This window comes from Cynocephalus volans, chromosome 8, assembly GCF_027409185.1.
Source record: "Cynocephalus volans isolate mCynVol1 chromosome 8, mCynVol1.pri, whole genome shotgun sequence".
Lineage (NCBI taxonomy): Eukaryota > Metazoa > Chordata > Mammalia > Dermoptera > Cynocephalidae > Cynocephalus > Cynocephalus volans.
This window is the reverse complement of record NC_084467.1, coordinates 113,287,539-113,299,079: the sequence shown is the minus strand read 5'-3', so window position 1 is coordinate 113,299,079 and position 11,541 is coordinate 113,287,539. Positions and strand designations below refer to the sequence as shown.

The 11,541-nt window shown below is 38.9% G+C and overlaps 1 protein-coding gene across 3 annotated transcripts; it reads left to right on the top strand.

The window, feature by feature from the left end:
* Positions 1–909: 909 nt before the first annotated feature.
* Positions 910–9,918, top strand: RIT1 (Ras like without CAAX 1). 3 transcript variants are annotated; one of them, XM_063105411.1, is made up of 6 exons: positions 910–978; positions 1,502–1,649; positions 1,811–1,867; positions 4,648–4,721; positions 4,945–5,136; positions 6,365–9,918. In XM_063105411.1, the coding sequence occupies exons 2-6, from the start codon at positions 1,544–1,546 to the stop codon at positions 6,593–6,595; spliced, it is 660 nt and encodes a 219-aa protein (XP_062961481.1). In that variant the 5' UTR covers positions 910–978; positions 1,502–1,543; the 3' UTR covers positions 6,596–9,918. The 3 variants fall into 3 exon arrangements, with proteins under 3 accessions (XP_062961481.1, XP_062961479.1, XP_062961480.1); XM_063105409.1 differs by having other exon boundaries at positions 928–1,059; XM_063105410.1 differs by lacking the exon at positions 910–978 and adding an exon at positions 1,176–1,250.
* The last annotated feature ends 1,623 nt before the right edge of the window (positions 9,919–11,541 follow it).

Genomic DNA, 11,541 nt, shown 5'->3' with positions numbered 1-11,541 from the left:
CAGTTATTTTATTTAGTTCAAGGCCACTTACAAGCTCTTGAATTTTACCCTTTCCTGCTGGAGAGTAGTACATTTGTTTAAAACAAAAAACCTAATTTTTGCATATTTTTCATGTATATGTTTAAAATACATACAGAACTCTGATTAATATAAAACTAGATGTGGGAACTCTTTGAAACCTAATATTGGTTTCAAGAACCCAAGTCATTGTAGCTGCTCCTTTGGTGTCGATTCCGCACACAGAGCAATCGGGTTGCCCTGCGTGTGCCACTCATGACAGAAGCCCTTTTTTTAGTAGCTGCTCCTTTGGGAAAGTGCTTTTTCTGCTACAAGGCAGTCATCTTCTCTAAACTTGATTTCAACGTGTTTTAGGAGGATTTGGGAGGGGGGGTGCTCCTTTCCTCACTTCCTGTTTATGTGTCACTTTTTTTTTTTTTTTTTTTGGTCTTTTTCGTGACGGGCACTCAGCCAGTGAGTGCACCGGCCATTCCTATATAGGATCCGAACCCGTGGTCTCCCGAGTGCGCCACGGCTCGACCCTATGTGTCACATTTGGCCAAATTCGTTTTTGTTTTTTTTCCACAAGCAACAAACATCCCTGAGTAAGTTGTTACTTTAGAGGTCGCCTGCTTGTCTCATCACATTCTTTCTCTCTCGATGTTGGTGTCAATATTTACTTTCTACCCTGTTGATGATCTAACAGTTTGGTTTCTTTGGCTGCTGGCCAGTATGGGGATCCGCTGACCGTCCAGCCAATCTAACACTTTCGTATGTGTGTGCCTACCTTGAGTGTAGTACATGACCAGACGGCCATCTGTGGTGAGTCGCGGAACTAGGTTTGGGGACCTGGGAGGAGACGTGGCGCCCACCCAGGAGAGGGCGGAGCCGACTGCGGGCGTCACAGGCAGGCCCCGCCCCTCCCGCCGGGACGCGGGGCGCCGGTGGCGCCATCTTACCCGGCTCCGGGAGGGGTCACAGGTCAGTGCCCGAGCCCTACTGCCAGTGAAGGAAGACCAAGTGGGTGATATTGGACGGGCTGTGGACTTCCCGCCCCGGCGGGTACGAGCAGCGGGGGATGGGCTCTGTAGGCGGAGGGGTGCGGGGCACGATGGCGGGCGGGGGAGCTGCTGGGGGCGGGAAGGGGGCGGAACCTGCGGGTACCGCCGTGAGAGGACCCCTGCGGCCTAAGGGCAGCAGCGTTCCTGGGGACCGCAGACCCCAACCTCTCTCGACTCCTCCTTACCGTGCCGGTGCGCGCGTCTGAAAATCTAAATTTCTTTGTCTTTTTATAGTTTCCTTTCTGGAAACGTTAAGTTCGAAAATCTGTGATGTGTCATAGGCCTGAAATGTCCAGGAGGGAGGGCGAGGGCCGCCAGAAAGGGTACAGTAGTGAGCAAGAGCGGTAGGCCAGTGTAGATGTGGGAAGGCAGGGCACTGGCTGTAGGACTGCCTTCACGGTGTCTCCTTTCTGGATTAAATGTTTTCTCCTTTTTGTTTTTAGGTGGTTTTTCCTCAGGGCAACCCAGGATTCCCCAAGAGGACAATGGATTCTGGAACTCGCCCAGTTGGTAGCTGCTGTAGCAGCCCTGCAGGACTCTCACGCGAGTACAAACTAGTGATGCTGGGTGCTGGTGGAGTGGGGAAAAGTGGTAGGTGATATTTTCTATTCGACAAGAAGTAAGGATGAAAGTACTTAAATGATTTCTACCCAAACCAGATGGGACATTGGCTATAGTGCATTGTCGATTCTTAAAATTCCTTCTGTGGGTCACCTTCATGACAATTTTAACTTTCATTTCTTGTTTTGAAGCCATGACCATGCAGTTCATCAGCCACCGCTTCCCAGAAGATCATGACCCTACCATTGGTAAGTCAGGTTTCTAAATACAGCCAGTAAAAGTATCTGGGTGAATGTCAGTTTTAAAAATGGTTTCTAACTATTTATATCTTGAGCCTTTTTTGGTGTCTAATTCAGATTTATTTAGAAACAAGAGTATTGTAGCATTTGGTAAGCAATTGAATATTTCTTTTTTCCAGATTTAATTCTGTATATTCACATAAGCCATCTCTGTTTTGTGCTGAACATTAATAGGATGACTTTCTTTGTCTTTTTTTTTTTTTAATGGTTGGTATATTATATCGCCAGATTGAAGGAAAAGCTTAAAGGCCACTTAAAGAAAATTTTTCTTGCTGTGACTTTTCTATAAGACTGACTCTGTAACTATGAGTCAGCTGGTTTGAACTGCCACAGAAGGAAGCAGAAAAACAAGTAGAGCCAGCCTGCTGAACTCTTACAACCCAGAGCCTGGACTTCCTCCACTTGAAGCCCTTCATTTACTTCCTTATACCTGAAGTTTGTTATATAGTAATGTCTTCTCTCCTGTCTTTTATAGTCCTTATCTATGTTGTTGGCAGAATACTAGGAGAAAAAATAAGTCATTTGTCTGCTTTGCCTTTTTATTTTTTAATTGCTATTCTTTACATAGACTAAACCATAAGAAAGCAGGTTCAATTCTAAGGGGTCATACTTAGTATAAAAGAAAAATGGGGGTGGGAACAGGGAGGGCACAGAAAATCTGCCGTGCTACTGTTATTTTCAGGATGTGATATTCTCCCGTAATCCTGGGTCTCTAAGAAGGATTTCCATTGGGTCAGGCCTCTGCTGCTCTGTTTTCCACAAAGCCAATCAGTGTTCTGTGGTAGACCACCTTTGGATGTGGTTATTTTACACAGTAGATTTTTCCATGGATTGCAAAAATAGAAAAAGTTCTTGTTTTTTCCATGTACTGTATCAAATTTAGAACATTGTTCAGGGATTCAATCTATTGTGGGAGTTCTAGGAGTAAAATCAATTTAGGGCGTAGAATAATTTACTTCTTATTAAGTAAATAATAACAGAGAACTCCAAAAACATCTTTTCTTTAGAGTAGAACTCATACTTTTTTTAATCAGTCACTGTTTTTTCTCTAATCAGCTACTCTCCTGACAATATTATTTGATTCAGCCTCAAATACTTATGTATCTTGAGTTCCTGCTATGTGCCAAGCACTGTGGTAGGCCCTGGGGGTACAGTGTGTGCTCTCATTGAGTTTACAATTTATTGCATTTTATTTCAAACTTTGGTTGTAAACTGTAAGAAAAAATATTTTACATTGTAACCAGTACAAATATAGGTGTGAGGGCCGACCCCATGGCTCACTCGGGAGAGTGCGGTGCTGGGAGTGCAGCGGTGCTAGGAGTGCAGTGGTGCTGGGAGCACCGAGGCCACGGGTTCGGTTCCTATATAGGGATGGCTGGTGCGCTCACTGGCCGAGCGCGGTGCGGGCGACCCCAAGCCAAGGGTTACAATCCCCCCTTACTCTACACACACACACACACACACCAAATATAGGTGTGAAAATATATGTATGTGTGTATGTTTATATGTACTTAAACATAAGCACAAAGTGTATGTATGGGAAGGCAGGGCCATACATACAGCCAACCTATTTTTCTTTCTTAAAGTTATGTATATGTAACTGAAAGTAAAATATTATGAAACTATGCTTACCTCACTACACATGGTGCACTTTGGTATTTTCTGTTTTCTTTTAGGCTCTGCTTGTTTAATTAAATGCTGGTCCCTACCCATTAAATTGATTTTACAACTCACTAATCCTAGTGGATCATGACCTATAGTTTGAGAAACATTGATTTAGTGGGCTCTTCCTTGAGGAGGAGTCAGAAGCAGGGAATCAAGAAAAAATGTTGGGCTGGCAGGGTAGCTCAGTTGGTTAGAGTTTGGTGTTATAACACCAAAGTCAAGGGTTTGGATCCTTATACTGGCCAGTTGCCAAAAAAAGAAAAAAAAAAACGTTAAAAGGAGATGCAACAGTATGTAAGTAGCAGTTGTTTTTGAGTGATGGAAGTATTGAGTAGGCTTTTTCCCCTCTTATGTACTTTTCTGTGTTTTCCAAGGTTATTGTAATAATATGCATAAAAGAAATTTGCTTTCATAAAGGAGAAATTATAACAATATGGATTATTTAGAAAATAGTAAAGTTATGTTTTTCTTTTGTGTGTAGTATTAAAATGAGGAAGAACTATATGGTTCTTAACATATGGTTAAGAACTATAACATATAGCATATAAGGCTTTTGAGTCAAGCAGCCCTGGGTTTTAATTCTGGCTCTATCACTAATTGGAGAACACATTTAATATTTTAGAGTTTGATTTTCTTTTCTTTATCTGTAAAATGGAGATGATACCTATTTCATTGGATTATTTTGCCTATTTAATAAGTTAATATGTATAAATTACTTAGTATATAATGCATGGCATGTAATAACTATTTAATCAATGGTAAAGTTACTTTTCTGGCTTAATATTTTTTAAAAAGACATTCTCTCAGAATCCTTTTTTAGCTTAGAATTGTAGGTGAAGTGTTATAAACTTAAGCTATGAATAAACTATATCATCACCTACATGAAAAAAAGACCTTAGTTGAAGATCCAGTTTATGTATCTCAGTGGATTTAGTATGAAAGTTTCCTGAGAAAATTTGGGCCTGTTAAAGAATGTGGGTGGAATCTACTTCTCTATAAGTTTTAAAATTGATTTTTCTTCCTACATGTATGGGTTCATAGTACACATTTCTTCTCTTCTGTAGAAGATGCTTATAAAATCCGGATTCGTATTGATGATGAGCCTGCCAATCTGGACATTTTGGATACAGCTGGACAGGTATTAAATCCAAGAATGCTATGAGTAAAAGCTTTTTCACTACAGTAAATGGGAAGGGAAGGCTTATGCAGAGAAGATCACTAGTTTATCTCTTAATTTTTCATGCACTCTGACTCAGGATAGCAGGTAATTGACATATCTCTTCTTTAATCTCAAGTAAATAGCTAATGTGTATGTACTTCTAGGTTGCATCAATACATTAATTACCCGTGTTTCTCTCTAGGCAGAGTTTACAGCCATGCGGGATCAGTATATGAGGGCAGGAGAAGGGTTTATCATCTGTTATTCTATCACGGATCGTCGAAGTTTCCATGAAGTTCGAGAGTTTAAACAGCTTATTTATCGAGTTCGACGTACTGATGATACACCTGTGGTTCTTGTGGGAAACAAGTCTGACCTAAAACAGCTAAGACAGGTGAGGATAGAGAAGAAAGTGCTGTCCGTATGTGGAATTAGTCATTCTTGTTTCTTGTTTTATGCATTCCTTTGCCTTAAAATAGAAAGTCAAAATTAGTTTCCCCTTAACCCTGAAAACTTCCCTATATATACTAATCTGCTATTTTGGATAAAATCTGGATTTTTAGGAATCAATTTACAGGAGACAATCCACAGGATTATGATCAGATTACAAATACTAGGGTACTTCAAAAAGTTCATGAAAGGATTCGTATTCTTTTAATTCTATTTTTTTATGAGCTTTTTGAAGTACCTTCTTGGAACCCATTATCTGAAGGGCTCATGGAATGTTTACTTCCAAAAACCTCAGAAATAAATCTGTCTATGTTGCAACAGGAGAACCTTAAGTCAGACTTTAAGATATACTTCCTGATAGTGAGAATTATGAGCCTCGTAAGGGGAAAATAAGAGAAATTGTGGAGGATTTTAGAATAAGTGATACCTTTCAAGTTAGCACTGATGTTTAAGATTTTGCTCTTTGGTGTAAGATGAAGGTGTAATGAAACAGGCACATTCATGACTACTAGTGCAAAACTTTTGGGAGCAGGTTGACAGTTGCTTCCCACTGGAAAAATCTATTTAGATTTTTCAGTTAATTCCCATTGGACAAATCTATTTAGGGACTTACATATAAAGTGTTCATTGCCAGTCTATTTACAGTGGCAGAAAATGAGAAATAGTCTAACTGTCCAAAAGTAGGAGAAATTATGGCACATCCATGATTGTATATGTCAGTTTTGGTTTCCTAATAGTTTTCATTATTGTAGTTTAAGTATATATCTCTCCCTTGTTTTTTTTTTGGCGACTGGCCAGTGCAAGGATTGAATTTTGGTGTTATCAGCACTACGCTCTAACCAACTGAGCCAACCAGCCAGCCTGTTTTTCTTTCTTGAAGGAAAAAGTAGAAAGACAATTCAGATTGCATATTTGATATCTGTAACTATTTCCTCTTCCAAAAAGTTATCTTAAAAATAGACTAGAAATAGAATCATATAATTTGAAGGCAGAAACATTAGAAATCATGTAATTCAAGCTCCCAAAATTACACAAAGTACTGCATTCTGCTTGAACACCTCCAGAGTTCAGAAGCTCTTTTCCTGTTATGGTAGCCCATTCACTTTTTTGGACAGTTGTAATTGTTTTCTACTGTTACCACTATAAATTTTCTTATGTTTACACTTTTAAAGGTCACCAAGGAAGAAGGATTGGCTTTGGCCCGAGAATTCAGCTGTCCCTTTTTTGAGACATCTGCTGCATACCGCTACTACATTGATGATGTTTTTCATGCCCTTGTACGGGAGATACGTAGGAAAGAAAAGGAGGCAGTACTGGCCATGGAGAAAAAATCTAAACCCAAAAATAGTGTATGGAAGAGGCTAAAATCACCATTCCGGAAAAAGAAAGATTCAGTAACTTGAAGGGAAGACATAAAGTGCTCATCTGTGAACTGCAGTGCTTAATCAAAGCAGTCCAGTAACCTGCAATAGTGAGCATGGTGCTTGCTCTTTCTCCTTTTATGACCATTATTTTAAAAGTAACTGATGAGGGGGATATGCCTACTAGGAGTCTACAATGATGTGGTATTTAAAGTATTATCTCTTAGTTATTCTAATTTTTTAACCCAGTGGAGCACTGTCTGCTTTTAAATTATCAGATTAGAATTTGATCTACCAATGTTTTGGGTTCTGTTGCTGATATTAATTAATGTAAATTGTTTATATTTGGGAGTATATGTATGCCATGTGTGCTTGACTAAATTCCCAAGAGGAATTTTTTTTTTGCCATGCGCTCTACATTATCCTTCAACTTTAGTTTTCTGGGACTGCCCCAGAGAAGGACCTCAGTCTCCTATTCACACTGTGCTTTCTAAAGACAGAACAAAAATTGTATGAGGAGATCTGTGCTAAAGTTCAGTGAATAACTGTGGAGCTGACTCCTGTTGTGGATAATGGAGTGATGAGATTTAGGGAAATCAGGCCATATGTTCACAGGGACTTGACTAGAAAAAGGTAAGATAAGAACAGTGTTCCCAGTACAAGCCTTGCTTTTCTAAGAAGTGCATGTTTCACCAAATGCACTAGGGTGGGTGAGAACACACAGAAGCATATAAAATAAATTGAATGTTTCTTGTAGGAAGAAATTTTACTCTTCCATTCAGGGTTTTGCCTTTCTTTACCTTCAAAGGTGAATACTTTGGGAACCATTACTGGATTACTAAATTCTTGTTTAATCTACATCCTTAATTAGGACAGTCATTGCCTTGTATAAGTTTATTTTTTTCCCCACAGATGCACACACCAGTGCATTTAATTAATTGTTTCTTAGTGTTTTGTCTTACTTCCCTGTGCTCTTTAGAAGAGCTACTTTGCCTGTCAACATGTTTTTTAGGCCCTTCATCAGGCTGACTGCATTTTCCATACAGAATAGAGACCAGAAGTTTGAATAAAATTATGTATGTGCCTCCTTGACATCAACAGCCACTAGACTCAGTGTTCTGAGAAAGTCTGTGGTATTTCTGTTTAATGAGTCAGTCTTAAAGCTTTAAAGTTCACATGTGTTGAGTTTCTCATCAGAAGATTTCTTTACAAGATCTTGCTGAGTTCGCCCCAGGATTGTCTTAGTCTTGACAAAGTTTAGCCTAAGAGAATACCACTTTGCTTCCTGTGCATAGTTGAGAAACTATAGTCCTAGGAAGAAACAGCTTTAAATATTGGTGGTGAGTTCTCTGTTTTAGGATCAGGATTATTTTGATATCTGAACTTATGTGTGGAGAGTAAACGTAAAAGTGCTAAGAGTAAAGCATCATGTATTGAATATTAAATGTCACTGAAGCAGTATTTGTGTCCACTTTAAACTCTTAGAAGATGCTTTTGTGTAGTACCTCTTAGAAAGTGCACAGCTCAACTATTTTCCATTTTCATTACCAGCAAGAGGACAGATTTGTTGTGTTTTTCTTTATAAACTAATGGTATGTGTTCTAGATTTAAAGAAAAGTGAGTTGTAACTTTTTAGCTCTGTGTAGTGGTCCATTTTGAAACTCCTGGAAACATTTTCCTACCAACTAAATCATGTTTTACTGTACTCAAGCCATCCAAAAGTGAAAAACCCAGAATTTGAGTCTGTGCAAGTCAAAAATCTCACAGGAACCATAGCACTTTGGAGAAGCATGAGAGTAGAAAAGAAATACAATGCAGTTCTACTACAACAATATTTCACCACATTTAAACTAGTTTAGAGCATTTTAGTTTAATGCCTTAGCTTCTCATTACTAATGACTTAGGGAATTGTTATTAGTATCAAGCAAGACATTGACAGCTATATAATTACTGAAGATAGTCAAGGCAATGGAGAATATTGCCAGAAAGAAAGATCTATAAGACAGAAGGGAATTTGTATTGTATATAAGAAAAATAATAAATGAGTGTTTTTAAGACTACTGCTGTCATATATTTGATCCTTGGATTAATTAGTACATCAATTAGCATTGAGAATTCTATTCATGGTGCTAGAGAGTTTGAGGGGTATAATATGTATGTCATAGTTCTATTTGTAGTGATTATGCAGTGTAGGTAATTTATAAGCTCTAAGGAATCAGCTTTATCTAATTTGAGAGCATTAAAGTTAATTACTGCCTGGAACTTTGAAGAGAGAAAAATTCAGGGACAAGTTGAAAGGCACTGGAACTGTGCATGTCCATACCAGATCACTAAATTACAAGATTCAGAAGCTAATGTCTAGAATTAGCTGTTTAGAATTCAGAAGGGGACATAAGTTTTAACTTTGTGATATATTAGCAAGAATTGATCTACTGTGATGTTTGGGGAGGAGGAGAGAGAGAAAATTTTTTTTACTTACACACTTGTATATGAAGACTGTATGACACAATACAAAACTTTTAAGCAGCTTGTTGGGCTTTTTCTTTACTTACCTATGAGTGGGTAGAAATGTTTTGAATCATTGCAAAAGGGTCATTTTAAGAAAAAATGCCATGAAATTTTATATTCTGGAAAATATTGATTAAAAAATAATTGAGTGCCTACCATGTACAGAACACCTATGTCAAGTGCTAGAGAGCATGCCATGGAATGCCCCTTAATTCAAAGAATCTCCTGTTGATAAGGAGACAGGAAAAGCATGGGAAATGATAGTGCATTTGCCACCTGATTAAGGGGGATTTAAAATTGTTTCAAGAGAATGTGAGAGAATGATAATTTTTTATATGAAGGTCATTGCTTTTATCTCCACTACTCTTAAATGGGCTACTAGAGAGGACCTAATTTGGACATTAAAGGGATGTATTTTTGTGTCCTCGTTATTTAACATTTTTTGAATGGGTCAGGAACTGTCGGTATTGTCTGCTATAGAAATGGGGGTCATGGAGGAGTGGCATTCTATTTTCTAATATAACCCCTGTTAGGGCAATAGAATTACAGTCAAAGTATTTATAAGCCTCTTCTGTGCACTAAGCATTGTTTTAAGAGCTGTGATTGAAAGGAATATAAAATATGGTCTCTTCTCTGGAGCTTTGATAAAATTTGCATGGACAAAACAAGTAGAGATCAGACTTTAAAGAGTAGGCTGTATACTTCAAACTGGGGATATGGGAATTCCGAAAAGGAAGGAATTAGTATTGTCCATGGCAAATAAGAGGAGCCTGACTCCTTAAGAGCTAATGGAAGAGGAGACAAATTAAAGAGGGATTGAATTTAATTTGAATGGAATAATAAAGAAGTCAAAGAGATGTAACTTCTGAAGTTTCTCCTCATTCCTAGTATTTATTGCTTTTTGTCTAAAAATTTCTTTTATAAGTTTAGTAAACTCCTAAGTAATTGGTAGTGTTACACCTTTTCCATACTCAATCTTGAGAAGGGTGAGACATAGGAATTTGAAATCTTTTTAATACTCCTTGTTAACTTTGACAAGGACTTGGCTTTAATTGATGGTTCAAGGGGCTGGCCAGTTAGCTCAGTTGGTTAGAGTGTGGTGCAATAACACCAACCTCAACGGTTTGGATCCCCATACCAGCCAGCCACCAAAAAATTTTTAAAAAGGTTCAATACTGAAAATGTTGGATTTCCACCAATCCTGGATTTGCTCAGCTTCAAATTAAAATTTATTTTTAAATTGTTCTTTCCACATTTTGTCAGCTTAGCTAGAACTAAAACTTACATGGTATAACCATAAAGGGAAGTAATTGGAAATCCTTGTTCTCTGATTAAAGAGATTACTCACCCTGCCCTCAAAATATCTCTCTAAATGGTTTCACTTCACAAATTAATTTTATCTTTCTCCCCACTAAGATTGGTGGGAATAATTAGGTATACTGTATTAGGTAAATAAAGAATAAGTAAATTATGAAATAGCAACTGTATTTGTATTTAACTCAGAAGTTTCAAAAATGCCTTGGGGCCCACCCGGGGTCTTAAGGTATGTAGCCAGGGACCAGACCCCCTCCCACAACCAGATGCACCGCCAGTGCCTCAGGGCCCACCCAGGGACCTGAGGCATGGATCCGGGGACCGGACCCCCCCAACACACAACCAGGCACACCATCAGTGCCAAGGAGCATGCCAAAATCATCACCTCCATGTGGGTGGCCCACCACAGCCACCAAAATAACCATAGCTGCCACGAAAGCAGCTAGGTGCCACAACCACTATGCAGATGGTCTACCAGCCACTGGAGTGCATTGACACAAGGAGAGTCACCAGCAGAGACCAAAGAAAATAAGAGGATATCTCTCTCCACAAAGCCCATTCCAGAGTGACAGAAGAAGCATCTGCTCTATGGTAATATTGGGGGACCTGAACACACCTCTCAGCATTGGACAGATCATCTAGGCAACAAATCAACAGAGTAACCATTACTCTTTCAGAAGGAGAGAAGAAATCTAGGGTAATTAGAGGGGGAAGGGGGGGCCGGCCCCGTGGCTCACTCGGGAGAGTGCAGAGCTGGTAGCACTGAGGCTGCAGGTTCGGATCCTATATAGGGATGGCCAGACCACACCGTGCCAAGGGTTGCGATCCCCTTACCGGTCAAAAAAACAAAACAAGGGGCGGGGGAAGAGAGGGTGATAAGGAGAGATTGGACAAGGGGCATAAAGAATAAGTTACAATTTGTAACAATACATATTTTAGTAATACTGATTCGATCAGCATATCTCAACATTGAACCCCCAAACTATGTATGATCAATTATGATTTAATAAAAAATTTTTAAAACTTTTAGAAAGTTTCAAAAAGGTTTTTCAATGAAAGTTGAAAGCTGGATCTGTTGTTATTCTTCCTTGGTTTATTGGTTAACTGTGTTTCAATAGTGTGCTATTCACCTATTTGTCTAAATTGCACCCATCTCCATGAAGAAA